The sequence below is a fragment of the Salmo salar genome, chromosome 20 (assembly GCF_965601325.2).
Source record: "Salmo salar chromosome 20, fSalSal1, whole genome shotgun sequence".
Taxonomy (NCBI): domain Eukaryota; kingdom Metazoa; phylum Chordata; class Actinopteri; order Salmoniformes; family Salmonidae; genus Salmo; species Salmo salar.
The window spans coordinates 61,852,023-61,868,395 of NC_138310.1; the positions used below are offsets into that span (position 1 = coordinate 61,852,023).

Below are 16,373 nucleotides of genomic sequence, written 5' to 3' on the forward strand. Positions count from 1 at the left end.
ATTGCATTGAAAAAACGTCAGAATATCGGCTTTCAATCATTTGGTCGATGGTTTCATCGTTTGACTCATGTCTACTGTGATTGAAGAAAAAATAATAGCTACAGTAACGTTAGTCAACTTTTAACCATCTCTCTCTCTAATGGTAAATCAACTGGCAAAAGCTAGCCAAGTTCATTTACTTCTGTTGAAACTGGACAAAACAAAGGCTACAAAACATTTCCATAAAAACAACCGCTGTCAGATAGTGCAAATAGCCACCTCATATTGCAATCTGACAGATAGCTGGCTAGAGCTGACCTGGCTGTGGTAGCTACTAGCTTCGTAAGGGGATGAAACATTAGCTAACTTCACATGTCAGTTACAATACTAGCTCAGCACTGGGAATACCTCATATTGCAATCTGACAGATAGCTGGCTAGAGCTGACCTGGCTGTGGTAGCTACTATCTTCGTGAGGGGATGAAACGTTAGCTAACTTTACATGTCAGTTACAATACTAGCTCAGCACTGGGAATACTAGTTTCATTTTAAGCAGCAGTTACCTTGCCAGCTACATCAGTCAACTAAAAGAGTAGCCAAGTTTCTGCTCTGCTTGCTTTTACAACTCTGTGAAAGAGGGCAACACATACACACTGAACTATGCTGGTCAAATCAATCTTTATTTATACAGCACATTTCAGACATGGAATGCAACATAATTTGCTTTCAGCAAAAAACAATGAAAATAAAAGCTGAAATATTTACTACAAAAACAAGATTTAAAAAAACAAAAGGATAACAAATGGAACAACTAATGACAAACTGGTCAAATCAAATCAAGCTTTATTTATACAGCACATTTCAGACATGGAATGCAACACAATGTGCTTTACAGGGGAAAAAAATTAAATAAACAAACAAGATAAAAAACGAAATAATGACAAACTGAACAACTAAAAAGCCAGCCTTCCAGAAGCTTGGCCTTCACACAGCCTGACAGACCACTATTGTGTCCACATAGTCCAAAATCCAGCCGACCGTGCTGAGGCGTCCGCATAGTCCTAAAGCACACTGTTGCCACTTTTTGTATCACATTGCAATGAGAAAACTGGGGGGGGGGACAAAAATGCAATTTCAGAATGTGTGGGGGACATGACTCCCCCCTGTCCACAGTGAAAGTTGCACCCCTGAATGAAATAAGTTTGTTGTTATCATTGTAATGTCATGCTTGAATAACATAGGACTAGAATAAGATGAAGATGGTTAGCATTTCTCTTCACGAAGATTGAATGGTTATGGGTCTGAATAAATAACTGGTATATCCTACCGCCATCGCGCTTTCGCTCTTCTTTCAAACTCCCATTAAGGAAAGAAATTCCACAAATGTACTTTTAACAAGGCACACCTGTTAATTGAAATGCATTGCAGGTGACTACCTCATGAAGCTGGTTGACAGAATGCAAAGAGTGTGCAAAGCTGTTATCAAGGCAAAGGATGGCAACTTTGAAGAAACAAAAATCTATTTTGATTTGTTTAACGCTTTTTTGGTTATTACATGATTCCATATGGAATTGATGGAGAGAGAAAGACTGGGTGAGTGCTCGAGTGCACATTGATTTAAAGCAATGATATTTGAATGATAGGCTGCAATGAAAAAAATATATATATTTACAGTAACATATGCTATGCTACAGCGAATGGGGTCTTAACTTTCACAAGAAAAAAGTTACCATGATGAGATGATGCATGCATTGTGAACTGCACTCCGTACTGAGATGTGCTGCCTGTCCCCACCTTGAGCGTTAATGATTGATCATTCAGATAGTAGAGAAGCCAGATTTAGAAATCACATATAGTTGAAGTCGGAAGTTTACATACACCTTAGCCAAATACATTTAAACTCCGTTTTTCACAATTCCTGACATTTATTCCTTGTAAAAATTCCCTGTCATAGGTCAGTTAGGATCACCACTTTATTTTAAGAATGTGAAATGTCAAAATAATAGTAGAGAGAATGACTTATTTCAGCTTTTATTTCTTTTATCACATTCCCAGTGGGTCAGAAGTTTACATACACGCAATGTCACGTCCTGACCAGTAGAGGGTGTAGTTGGGTCAGGACGTGGCAGAAGAGAAGTGTGTAGGTTGGTTTGTTTCGTTTATTTTGGCCGTGCGGCTTCCAATCAGGCACAGCTGTAGAGGGTTATTGCTGATTGGGAGTCACACATAAGTAGCCTACTTTTCCTTTGGGGTTTGTGGGTAATTGTTCTTGTTACTGTGTTAAACGTGACAGGACTGTTTTGGTTGTCTGTTTATTGTTTTGTATTGTATAGTGTCCGTTTGATCATTAAATATACGATGAACACTAACTCCGCTGCATTTTGGTCCACTCTCTCTAAAGACAGCCGTTACACTCAATTAGTATTTGGTAGCATTGCCTTTAAATTGTTAAACTTGGGTCAAACGTTTCGTGTAGCCTTCCACAAGCTTCCCACAATAAGTTGGGTGACAGAGCTGGTGTAACTGAGTCAGGTTTGTAGGCCATCTTGCTCGCACATGCTTTTTCAGATCTGCCCACACATTTTCTATGGGATTGAGGTCAGGGCTTTGTGATGGTCACTCCAATACCTTGACTTTGTTGTCCTTAAGCCATTTTGCCACAACTTTGGAAGTATGCGTGGGGTCATTGTCCATTTGGAAGACCCATTTGCGACCAAGCTTTAACTTCCTGACTGATGTCTTGAGATGTTGCTTCAATATATCCACATCATTTTCCATCCTCATGATGCCATCTATTTTGTGAAGCGCACCAGTCCCTCCTGCAGCAAAGCACCCCCACAACATGATGCTGCCACCCCCGTGCTTCTCGGTTGGGATGGTGTTCTCCGGCTTGCAAGCCTCCCCCTTTTCCCTCCAATCATAACGATGGTTATTATGGCCAAACAGTTCTATTTTGGTTTCATCAGACCAGAGGCCATTTCTCCAAAAAGTACGATCTTTGTCCCCATGTGCAGTTGCAAACTGTAGTCTGGCTTTTTTATGCCGGTTTTGGAGCAGTGGCTTCTTCCTTGCTGATTGGCCTTTCAGGTTATGTCGATATAGGACTCGTTTTACTGTGGATATAGATACTTTTGTACCCGTTTCCTCCAGCATCCTCACAGGGTCCTTTGCTGTTGTTCTGGGATTGATTTGCACTTTTTACACCAAAGTACGTTAATCTCTAGGAGACAGAACGCATCTCCTTCCTGAGCGGTATGACGGCTGCGTGGTCCATGGTGTTTATACTTGCATAGTATTGTTTGTACAGATGAACGTGGTACCTTCAGGTGTTTGGAAATTGCTCCCAAGGATGAACCAGACTTGTGGAGGTCTACAATTTCTTTTCTGACGTCTTTGCTGATTTCTTTTGATTTTCCCATGATGTCAAGCAAAGAAGCACTGAGTTTGAAGGTAGGCCTTAAAATACATCCACAGGTTCACCTCCAATTCACTCAAATTATGTCAATTAGCCTATCAGAAGCATCTAAAGCCATGACATTATTTCCTGGAATTTTCCAAGCTATTTAAAGGCACTGTCAACTTTGTGTATGTGAACTTCTGACCCACTGGAATTGTGATACTGTGAATTATAAGTGAAATAATCTGTCTGTAAACAATTGTTGGAAAAATTACTTGTGTAATGCACACAGTAGATGTCCTAACCGACTTGCCAAAACTATAGTTTGTTAACAAGAAATTTGTGGAGTGGTTGAAAAATGAGTTTTAATGACTCCAACCTAAGTGTACGTAAACTTCTGACTTCAACTGTATAATTTAACAGTTCCATTTTATGTCATGCTGAAATAATGTATTATAATTTACCAGTTTCTCAGTTATTTATCCCGGGAAAAGGGAGTGGGTTTGGGAGGGAAATCTCAGTAGATCTCTGTAACCCGGTTCCCGCTATTCAAAATGTATAAAAAAATGTACCCCTTTTTTGCCCCAATTTCGTGGTATCCAGTTGGTAGTTACAGTTTTTTCTCGTTGCTGCAACTCCCGTATGGACTCGGGAGAGGCGAAGATCGAGAGCTGTGGGTCCTCCGAAACACAGCCCAACCAAGCCGCACTGCTTCTTGACACAATGCCCACTTAACCCGGAAGCCAGCTACACCAATGTGTTGGAGGAAACACAGTACCTCTGGCGACCGTGTCAGCGTGCACTGCGCCCACCCTGCCACACGAGTCACTAGTGCGCGATGGGACAAGGATATCCCTGCCGGCCAAACCCTCCCCTAATCCGGACAGCGCTGAGCTAGGCCAATTGTGCGCCGCCGCATGGGTCTCCTGGTCACGGCCGGCTGCGACAGAGCCTGGACTCGAACCCAGAATCTCTAGTGGCACAGCTAGAACTGCGATGCAGTGCCTTAGAACACTGCGCCACTCGGGAGGCCACTCCCCTCTATTCAACCCTATTGTAAACCCCTAAAATTATGACGGAAGTCATACCGATGTCAGGCTATCCACTGTTGGACTATCCAACCCTGGACTCTCCCATTTTGGATTCTCAGACCTGACAAACTTCAATTTGGGACCCTCCGACTTGAATTGGGAGACTCTGATTTAGAACCATCCAATTTGGCTTTCTTACTGCCATCAACCATCACCTCTTGCAACCTACTCCTCTTCCATTCACAGCTCTCCTCATAGGGGCACATCCTACACTTCCAAGCCTCTTCTATATCCTCAATATCCACTCCATGGGGCTCCCTCTCCCCCCTCCAGAAGGCCAGGTAGTCCCTGAGCTCAGCCCTTAGCTGGGTCTCCTTAAACTCTACCTCCCTGTTTCCTATGAGGACTCCGGAGCTCTGATGTCTGTATTCCAGGCATAGCTTGTCAATGGGCTGGAGGTTACAGAAATGTAGCACAACCAACAGGTGGTCCACAAGCTCTCCGAAGGTGACTGCCAGGAGGCCCAATTTCTGGGCATAGCTCTGGAGCTCTGACCCAAAGGCCTGGTGGGGCCGGAGCTTGAGGTAGTGGAGGAGCTGATCCCGCTTCATAGAACCCTGAACCATGGAGTCAAACAGCAGCTTATACACACCCACCTGACAGAGAGATCAGAGAGAGTGCGAGAGATCAGAGAGGGAAAGTCAACAGAGAGAGAACAATCAGAGAAGAGTCAGAGACCAGAGGGACAGATAAATGAGAGACCAGAAAGAGAGAGAAAGGTCAAAGAGAGAGCGACACCAAAGAGGTCAGCGAAACATCAGAGAGACCTAGTGTGTGGTGTGGTAGTGTAGCATAGGGCCTTTTGGGGGCCCTAAGCTACACTGTAAAAAAAAAACTTGTTTCAACTAATTATGAATAAAGTCCAGGTAGCAGATAATGGTCCCTAACATATATGTATGTAGTTGGTGCTGTATATTAACTAATATACATGGGTTCTAACTTGAAAAAAGTTTTTGTTAGTTTACAATTGTACAATTTATGCTCCCTGCATATTAATACCACGAAGACTGTCAGAAAGCCCCAAATGCAAGATCGTAATTTCTAAGGTATTGAGATACACACTACCGTTCAAAAGTTTGGGGTCACTTAGAAATGTCCTTATCTTTGCTAGAAGGCCAGCATCCCGGAGTCACCTCTTCACTGTTGACGTTGAGACTGGTGTTTTGCGGGTACTATTTAATGAAGCTGCCAGTTGAGGACTTGTGAGGCTTCTGTTTCTCAAACTAGACACTCTAATGTACTTGTCCTCTTGCTCAGTTGTGCACCGGGGCCTCCCACTCCTCTTTCTACTCTGATTAGAGCCAGTTTGTGCTGTTCTGTGAAGGGAGTAGTACACAGCGTTGTACGAGATCTTCAGTTTCTTGCCAATTTCTCACATGGAATAGCCTTCATTTCTCAGAACAAGAAAAGATTGACGAGTTTCAGAAGAAAGCTCTTTGTTTCTGGTCATTTTGAGCCTGTAATTGAACCCACAAATGCTGATGGTCCAGATACTCAACTAGTCTAAAGAAGGCCAGTTGTATTGATCTTTAATTAGCACAACAGTTTTCAGCTGTGCTAACATAATTGCAAAAAGGGTTTTCTAATGATCAATTAGCCTTTTAAAATGATAAACTTTGATTAGCTAACACAACTTGCCATTGGAATACAAGAGTGATGGTTGCTGATAATGAGCCTCTGTATGCCTATGTAGATATTCCATAAAATATTTGCTGTTTCCAGCAAAAATAGTAATTTACAACATTAACAAAGTCTACACTGTATTTCTGATCAACTTTATGTTATTTTAAATGGACAAAAAATGTGCTTTTCTTTGAAAAACAAGGACATTTTCTAAGTGTCCCCAAACTTTTGAACGGTAGTGTAAGTGCTACACTGGTTCCAGAGCCTTTTTTATGTTTACTCAACTTTTTGGTCCTAGTGTTACCTGAACTAATAAAAATGTGTTGGCCCAAACTTAGCTCCAGAAGATTGGAATGCTGTGAACCAAGAGTTTGTGAGTTCAAATCCCAGGTGGACATGTTGAATACGAATTACTGTATAAATTAACATGCACAATGTAATCATGTACAATATGTAAGTTGAAAACATTGTATGTTAAAATCACTGTGTGTGTGTAACATTCTTTTTTTTAGGTAAGCTGCCCAAATAACAATTTCGAACTAAATGAACATGAAACATTTTGAGAAAAACACATTTTAAGTTGACCAAATTTTTGCCTAAGTTCTCTCATGTTGGAGCTAAGTTTGGGCCAACTACAAATGTTAAGTTCTGGTAACACTTTGACCAAAAAGTTGAGTAAACTAAAAAAAGGTTGTGGAACCAGTTACTTAATAATATATATTTTTTAAACAACATGATTTTTGTTTACAGTGTAGATGGTTGGGGGCCTGTCATGCCAAATAGTGTCCTCCCCCCACGTCACAATGGGATTCGATGAGTTCTAGCTTCTGTTGTTAGGGCTGTTGCTAGAACTTGCAAAATTCTGACCTGATTACGTAATGAACAAAAGCGTCCGTTGCTATACTGGTTGCTTGGCTCTATTTTACCTCGTAGAGGTCGTGAAGGAAGGAGGACGTGGGTAGTTCTAGTTCTATTTCACCTAATAAGCGCTCACTCAGTCCGCGCAAAATGAATATCTCAGAATTGCTCTCCAAGGACGGTATTTTTGACGGTGACAACCTGCTGCTTCAGAGGACCGAAAAGACTGGAAAGAGAACACACTTTGTTAAATAGGAAGAAATAATTTAACCTGTTTTTAGATTGACGTCGCTAGCTACTGTCCTAATTTACCTCAGCCTGCCTAGTCACCCACCTCCCTCAGAGACAGAGCTGCATGTGAGCTCTCACATTTTTCAACATGTTTTTTTACAAAATGATAGATTTGGAGTTAGATAAACTAGAATTTTTCGGGCAGGGACATATGCAGGATGCTACCTTCCACAGAATGGCCTTCGTTCCAGATCAAAACACCAAACCTACAACCTAATGTTGACCAGAATTAACCGGAGCGATTACTGCTACCAAGGTTTCCTTTTTACAAGCTATACAGAGGGTGTTCTAGCAAACAAACAGCAGAGACCTGAGGACACCATCCAACCTGGAACGGAGTGAGTAGTGTTTGGTCTGGTGCTATTTTGAAAGCCAAGAAGAAAAAATATTTAAAAAATAAAATAAAGTACATTACAATGATATATTTTACTTTATGGGGAGTGAATGCTGAGTTAAGGCTGCCAGGCTTGCAAGGACAGACCAGATACCACTTCAATTAGCACTGAGGTGTGAAGTAAAAGGTGTTGTCTTTGGGACCAACAAGTGGCAGGAGTCTTTAAAGCACCCTTTGAAGCCCCATCCTGCTGTTCAAGGACCATTCACTGACATTTTCTACAAGAAAACTGCTTCCAGAAATAAAAGCTTCTCCCAGGTGGGTGTGACACCTACTCCCGTTGATTGCTGCACTGCTGCTTGGATTCCACCTGGCAATTTGTTCACCGTCTGCCCTGGCATGTCTCCCCCTGTCTGGTACAGGTACCACCACCACCACACTCCCCCCTCTCCCGAGCTTTTCGCTCACCTCCAGCACACACACACTGTTGGGCGAGAAACTCTGAACTTACAATGGCTAGCCCCAAGTCGTTATATATTTTTAAAATGTCTTGTGCATTTTGCTATTTGCCTCATGACTCCTGCATGCTTTGTTGACTACAAACTTTCTTTACCCAACCGTGGGACAGACTGTTTGTTCCCCCACTTGGGACTCTGACTCTCTATTGGTTACACAGACTTTTGGCCTCCCATCCAATTCTAACCACCTCTCGCCGGCTTTGAATTCATGTTACCTGATGAAATTGCTGTACAATATGATCTTGTTGCCATCTGATCCACATTCACATGTCATAAATCAGCACTGCAGAGCTCCCCCTGTCCTATGCCGTGCCTTGATTGTATTACTGTTGATGATATCTGTGCATGCACACCCTGGCCCATCTACTGTTGCTAGGCCCAATTCTGACTTGTGCTCTGATATCTGCTTCACTGATTTCTGCTCTCGTAAAAGCCTGGGTTTTCTGCACGTTAACACTAGAAGCTTATTACCTAAAATGGATCAATTGAAAGTGTGGGTTCACAGCTCCAATCCAGATGTGTTGGTCATTACTGAGATGTGGTCAAGGAAGAGTGTTTTGAATACTGATGTTATAACCAGAAAGGTTAACCTTTTTCAAGCAAGACAGATCTTCCAAAGGTGGTGGAGTGGCAATCTTTACCAAGGATCACCTTCAGTGCTCGGTTGTATCCATAAAGTCTTTCCCCAAACAATATGATTTGCTGGTTTTAAGCATTAAACTTTCAAATAGCTCTTTGTTGACTGTTGCTGGGTGCTAATGTCCCCCATCAGCACCGGCCTGTACCTTAGGACTTGGTCAGGTGGTTTAAGCATGTCCCAGTTTAGGGCAGCTTAACTGGGACATTCTTAAAACACCTGACCAAGTCCTAAAGCAATGGGACTCCCTAAATCTTTCTCAGATTATTACCAATCCCACAAGGTATGACTCCAAAAACTCAGAAAAGGCTACTCTCTTCAATGTTATCCTCACAAATAATCCTGATAGGTATCAGTCTGGTGTTTTCTGTAATGACTTTAGTGATCACTGTTTTACAGCCTGTGTTCGTAATGGCTGCTCAGTGAAGCGACCTGTCCTGATTTGCCATAAACGCTTGCTAATAAACTTTAATGAGCAAGCCTTCCATCATGAACTGGCCTCTTTAAAATTGTATAAAATTAGCTTGATACCCTCTGTTGAAGACGCTTGGACCTTCTCTTTTCATATTTTCAGTCGTATTGTTAACAAACATGCCCCCATAAAGACAATTAGAATTAAAAACAAGTTCAGCCCCTGGTTCGACCGTGATCTTTCAGAGTTACTCCACCTCAAGAATTGCATTTGGCGAAAGGCTCGGCACATGCATACGCAGGCTGACTGGCTCTCGTTCAAGCAAATGAGAAATAAGTGCACTCAGGCTATCCGGAAGGCCAAAGTTAGTTACTTTAAGGAGCAGTTCTCTCTCTGTGGGTGTAACCCCAAGATGTTCTGGAAAATGGTTAAAGACCTGGAGAATAAACCCTTCTCCTCACAGCTGCCCATGTCCCTTAATGTTGATAATGTGGTTGTTACTGACAAGAAGCACATGGCTGAGCTCTTTAATCACCACTTCATTAAGTCAGGATTCCTATTTGACTCAGCCATGCTTCCTTGCCCGTCCAACATTTCCTAATCTCCCTCTTTTTCCACTGCCCCGCTACAAAGTTTCTCCCTACAGGCTGTCACTGAGTCCGAGGTGCTAAAGGAGCTCCTTAAACTTGACCCCAAAAAAACATCTTGGTCAGATGTTTAGAGCCTTCTTTAACGTTGCTGCCCCTATCATCGCCAAGCCTATCTCCAACCTTTTTAACCTGTCTCACCTTTCTGGGGAGGTTCCAATTGCTTGGAAGGCAGCCATGGTTCATCCTTTATTTAAAGGGGGAGCTCAAGCTGGTCCGAACTGTTACAGGTCTATTTCTATTTTGCCCTGTTTATCAAAAGTGTTGGAAAAACTTGTCAATAATCAACTGACTGGCTTTCTTGATGTCTATAGTATTCTCTCTGGTATGCAATGTGGTTTCCGCTCAGGTTATGGACGCATCACTGCAACCTTAAAGGTCCTCAATGATGTCACCATTGCCCTTGATTCTAGGCAATGTTGTGCTGCTATTTTTATTGACTTGGCCAAAGCTTTTGATACAGCAGACCATTCCATTCTTGTGGGTATTGACTAAGGAGTATTGGTGTCTGAGGGGTCTTTGGCCTGGATTGCTAACTACCTCTCTCAAAGAGTGCATGAAGTCAGAAAATCTGCTGTCTCAGCCACTGTCTATCACCAAGGGAGTACCCCAAGGCTCGATCCTAGCTCCCACGATCTTCTCAATTTACATCAACAACATAGCTCAGGCAGTAGGAAGCTCTCTCATCCATTTATATGCAGATTATAGTCTTATACTCAGCTGGCCCCTCCCCGGATTGTGTGTTAAATGCTCTACAACAAACCTTTCTTAGTGTCCAACAAGCTTTCTCTACCCTTAACCTTGTGCTGAACATGTCAAAAAAAGTAATGTGGTTTGGTAAGAAGAATGCCCCTCTCCCCACAGGTGTGATTACTTCCTCTGAGGGTTTAGAGCTTGAGGTAGTCACCTCATACAAGTACTTTGGAGTATGGCTAGACGGTACACTGTCCTTCTCTCAGCACATATCAAAGCTGCAGGCTAAGTTAAATCTAGACTTGGTTTCCTCTATCATAATGGCTCCCCTTTCACCCCAGCTGCCAAACTAACCCTGTTTCAGATTACCATCCTTCCCATACTAGATTACAGAGACTTCATTTATAGATCGGCAGGTAAGGGTGCTCTCGAGCGACTAGATGTTCTTTACCATTTGGCCATCAGATTTGCCACCAATGCTCCTTATAGGACACATCACTGCACTCTATACTCCTCTGTAAACTGGTAATCTCTGTATTCCCGTCACAAGACCCACTGGTTGATGCTTATTTATAAAAACCCTCTTAGGCCTCACTCACCCCATCTGAGATATCTACTGCAGCCCTCATCCTCCACATACAACACCCATTCTGCCAGTCACATTCTGTTAAAGGTCCCCAAAGCACACATCCCTGTGTCGCTCCTCTTTTCAGTTCGCTGCAGCTAGTGACTGGAACGAGCTGCAACAAACACTCAAACTGGACAGTTGTATCTCCATCTCTTCATTCAAAGACTCAATCATGGACACTCTTACTGACTGTTGTGGCTGCGTTGTGTGATGTATTGTTGTCTCTTCCTTCTTGCCCTTTGTGCAGTTGTCTGTGCCCAATAACGTTTGTACCATGTTTTGTGCTACTACCATGTTGTGTTGCTACCATATTGTTATGTTGTGTCGCTACCATGCTGTGTTGTCATGTGTTTCTGCCTTGCTATGTTGTTGTTGTCTTAGGTCTCTCTTTGTGTAGTTGTGTTGTCTCTCTTGTCGTGATGCGTCTTTTGTCCTATATATATTTTATAATTGTTTTATTTTTAATCCCAGCCCCCGTCCCCGCAGGAGGCCTTTTGGTAGGCTGTCATTGTAAATAAGAATTTGTTCTTAACTGACTTGCCTAGTTAAATAAAAGGTTAAATAAATACAAAGTCAGCTAGCCAGCTACAATAGCGGGCTAGCTAACCAGGTTTATTTAGCTAGCTACTGTAACTGTTATTGTAGCTTTCTGTCCAGTTTGAGTATGTAACTTGCACTTCAATGGCATCCCTCGAGGAGATTTTATTTTATCTTTCCAACCAGGCGAAGTACTATGAAGGCACCACTGCCCTCGACAAGAGGCACAACATTCAGAGAAATTCTAGTCGGGTGTTTGCATAGCGATGATAAAAAGAACATCATTTAGGCTGTAATGATCTCCAAAATTCGAATCATTAGGTCATCACACCGTTGATATAGCAACGGACGCTAATAGTTGATCGAATCCTATTGTGACGCAGAGGGGGACACTTTTTGGCCGGGGGACATTATTTGGCGTGACAGTCCCGCTAGCGGCCTCTTATATCGTTTATTGGCTGGGCCGGCACTTTGTGTAGCCTACCTGTAGAGAGTGTCCCTTGGCCTGGGCAGGATGCGGCAGGGAGTTGTGACTGCGGGTCTTCAGTTCACTCAGGACCAGTTCCCCAGACTTACTACAATACAGCTCATCAACCACACCCAGGAAAAACACCCCATCCAACACACCTAACACTGGAAACTCCCGCACAAGCTGGCCTGGGAAACACACACACACACACACACACACACACACACACACACACACACACACACACACACACACACACACACACACACACACACACACACACACACACACACACACACACACACACACACACACACACAGATTCTGAGATGGCTATTTGCAACAGTTTATCATCTTTTGTCATCATTACAGTATGATCATATTTAGTGTACTCTATCAAACCTGATCAGTACTACCATACCTGCCTCCAGAGCTGGGACCATCTGTATCAGGTTGATGAGTTTCAAGGCTTCCCTGTCCTCTCTGGTATGAACAACCACAGTCACAGCATCTGGGTTTGCCTCCAGTTCTAGACACATATATACAAGAACAGGAAATTGGTTATCATCACTAACTACCTCCACATCATCCATAAAGTAATCAAGCATACACAGGGATTTATGTTATGGGGAAAGTTGAAGTTACAAAATTACTTGTTATATGAAAGCAGTCTATGGGCCAATGACCTTCTTCTATTCAGGATTGGCTCATAAAGTAGTTCATTATGGTTATGGAAATATATGATTACTTTTTCTAGGGCACAACATGCTGCTTACCTCTAGCAAGATGAATACTGGCCCCGGTCATCACTGCAGTCCTTCTCATCTCTCTCCTCTTCATATGAGGCTTGAGGAACCCATAGACCACTTTAATTTCACACCATGACTGCTCACACAGCTGAGTAACATTCAGGTGATGCTTACTGAACCTCTCCATTGGACTCTGGTCTGGGATAGACAGGGCAACAATGCTCCTATTGTTGCTCAGCCTTTCGAACGTGGCCACGACCACGTGACCCCTGATGGACAGACACGTTAGTAATGGGGGGAATAAAAAATAAATCGATAGTTACATATCGCAATATTATTTTGGATGATATTATATTGATACTTTGACTCCAAGTATCGATTTGTAACACAAATATTTTTTGCTAGCACTAGATGGCTGTACCTGTGCCAAAAAGCGGGTATTTTTCATCCTATACAGTAGCTTGTTCTCCATCTTCTTTTTAAATAGTGAGCCAACATGTTTTCTGCACTTTTATTTCCATGACTGATCAAAACTCGTTTTTAATCATGGCTCTCTCTTGTCTCTCTGCAGCAGACATACTGTATAGTGAGCAATACATGAATCGCAATACATATAGAATCGTGAGAATTGCAATACATATCGGCACCTAAGTATCGTGATAATATCATTTCGTGATGTCCCTGGCAATTCCCAGCGCTAATGTACATGCACACACACAGACACACACAGACAGGAGCTGTTAATCATCCCAGTCTTTCACACACACAGAACAGAAGTTGCTGATCCCCTCTATGTTGCCCCCCTCTAGGTTGCACAAAAGCATCTGTTGGATTCTAGCTTGAAATATTGTTATTCCTGTTACCATTAATATAACTTATTGATTACATGTATAAGGAATGTATATGTTGGGGTCAATGAAGGGTGGATAGGAATTTGGTGTATGGAAAGTGGGAGACAAGGGGAAGTTCAGAAAGGTAATATTCTGTACCATGTTTCTAAGGAGGGAGGTGAAGGGTTAATAGTTAGTCTCTGATAAGGCAGGCCAGCTGCAGAACCTGGGAGGAGCGAGGACTTCATAAATCAACATATGAAGTGAGAAGCAACCTCTGGGAGGGGGACCAGAAGGGCCCACCACAACAGTCCTATCTCACACACATACACTTCCACGCAGGTTCTAGCATCAGGCAGAGCCATGACTTCACCAGTGAGAGGAACCAATTAAGTTCCTGCCGAGCTACAGAGATGTATTGGCTGTCTAGATGTTGAAGGAGTTGACCCCGCCTATTAGTAGGTTATAAATATATGTGCTTGTGTAATCATGCTTTGTCTTTGCAGCTGTATGACCCAGTAATTGAATAAACTTGGTTTGAGCTTTTTCTAGGTCGTCACACATCATATAAAGGGAACCAGAGTCAAATAACTCTGTATGGCACTGCAGTGTTGAGAACTGTTTTCAAAGGTTAAACTTTGCATAAAATACTTGAGTGGGTTTACCGTTTCTTAATTTGGCCATCGATTCTCTCCTCCTTCTTGGCAAGGGACTGGCCATCATCGACCACACACACACCCAGTGTCGGACTGTGTTGATCAGCACCAGCGCTCAAACTGGTACTGGTACCACTAGCAGGAGTCACATTGGTACCATACGCAGGAGTCAGACTGGTACCACCAGCGGGAGTCAGACTGGTACCACCAGCGGTAGTCAGACTGGTACCAGCAGGAGTCAAACTGGTACTAGCAGGAGTCAGACTGGTACCAGCAGGAGTCAAACTGGTACCAGCAGGGGGAGTCAAACTAGGTTGGTCAGACGGGGCTAGAGTAGATGAAATAGAAGAAAGATACTGTAGTAAGGGAACTTCAGAGAAGTAATAGTTATACTGTAGTTTATTAACTGTATAGAATATTGACCTATGGACAACTTTTTAAAATGTAGTGTATAAACTATGGCACTGTATTGCTGTAATGTACATTCACGCATAGGATACAGAAGAGAAGAGACACGCAAGACAATACAGTTCATCAAAACAGTTCATAGTATTCAATAATCGCATTGGGCATGCATCGTCTAGAAATGCTGTTAGCAAACATTTCAATAAGTAGTCATACTCACCGAGACGCTCCGACTGTATCCTGAGGAGTTGTGCATCGCTTATATCACACCCGTCATCTAATGGATCGTCCCTTGGAGTTGTTTTTGAATTCATTGTAAAAAGTGAAAGTGCATTACTAGACTAAGACTGATTCTTTAACTCATAATTACGCGTAGTCAAATAATGTTAATTATTGGACCTGACAATAACAGACAATTGTATTACGCAGTTGTTTTGCCCAGACTTGTTAGAGTGAAGTCACACCCCTCATTGACGTCAGTATTGTTTAGATCGTGTCTCATTGGTTCGTTTCTGTGGAGGATCACATGCGAGTAACTAGTGTTGCAGCGATTGGTTACTGTAACAAAATATGGTGTCTTGTTTTATACTTTGTATAAAGTGTAGTGCTATGTATGCTTCGATATAAAGCAGTTGACAAACAATGTATCAAAAAAAAGTTACATCTTTAACTATCAATAGTTTGATGCTGTGTCGACTTAGCCCAAGCGTCCGTAGAGAATGAAACACAGCATAAACGTTGATACGGTGGTATGGAGTCAGGAAACGTTGACGTCTACCAACGCGAGCGTTAGAATTGTTTAACCTTTATTTTTAATAAAGAAGTCATACTGAGACCAGGGCTTGTTTTTTTTTTAACAGATGAGCCCTGAATTACATTAATTACAGAAAATACACACATCAATATAAATACAAAATGCAAGGAGAAAGAACATGGTAATAAAAAACAAACACATTCATCAGTAACAAGGTCCTCAATCAGCCTTCTGAATTGCCCCAAAGGCACCAAAACATCACATTTAAGAACATTTTGAAGATTGTTCCACAAATAAAGGTGCAAGAAAACTAAAAGCTGATTTACCTAACTCAGTAGAGACCAACATAATTTCCAGAGTTAACCATCCCTGAGACTGGGTGTGGTAACTCGTATGTTTAAAGTTTAGTAAAGATGTTCGGTACAGTGGGACATTTTGTACATGAAAACATGGCAATGTATCAACCATTCGTGACATGAAAGAGGGCCAATATCCAGGAAACCTGATTTAACACCACCAGTACACCATCAGTTACATGCAGCCTGTCTAGGCCAATTGAGGAAGGCCTCTGAATTAGCAGTGGATGATCAACAGTATCGAAATTCTGACAGGTCAATGCAGAGGGCAGCACAATGTTGCCTTTGAGCCATACAGTAAACCGCATCATTTATAACTAGGGATGCAGCAGAGATATGATCTGCTATGTGTGCTATGATCTGGTCTGTACATTTAGAATACATTTCAAAGATAAGAAAGATCTTAGCTGAGAATGAATCAAGGATTCTAATATTTTAGCTAGGCAAGAACGTTTAGAAATAGGATGATCATTTTTTAGGTCACAAGGGTCACCACCTTTGTGAAGGGGG

General features: G+C 42.3%; 1 protein-coding gene across 1 annotated transcript; it reads right to left on the reverse strand.

The window, feature by feature from the left end:
• Positions 1–637: 637 nt before the first annotated feature.
• LOC106581040 (exonuclease V) lies at positions 638–15,211 on the reverse strand. The gene is made up of 6 exons (XM_014162713.3): positions 14,974–15,211; positions 14,358–14,676; positions 12,890–13,131; positions 12,535–12,642; positions 12,129–12,301; positions 638–5,062 (listed from the first exon to the last, which is right to left on the reverse strand). Exons 1-6 carry the CDS (start codon positions 15,065–15,067, stop codon positions 4,538–4,540), a joined length of 1,461 nt encoding a protein of 486 aa, XP_014018188.1. The 5' UTR covers positions 15,068–15,211; the 3' UTR covers positions 638–4,537.
• Positions 15,212–16,373: the final 1,162 nt, after the last annotated feature.

Bases quoted from the DNA above. Each gene is read 5' to 3' on its own strand.
- LOC106581040 (XM_014162713.3), bottom strand. From the start codon at position 15,067: ATGAATTCAAAAACAACTCCAAGGGACGATCCATTAGATGACGGGTGT. The intron at 12,302-12,534 runs GTATGGTAGTAC...TGTGTTTCCCAG, and splicing joins GGTCCCAGCTCTGGAGGCAG to GCCAGCTTGTGCGGGAGTTT. The intron at 5,063-12,128 runs GTAGGCTACACA...TCTCTCTGTCAG, and splicing joins CCAAGGGACACTCTCTACAG to GTGGGTGTGTATAAGCTGCT.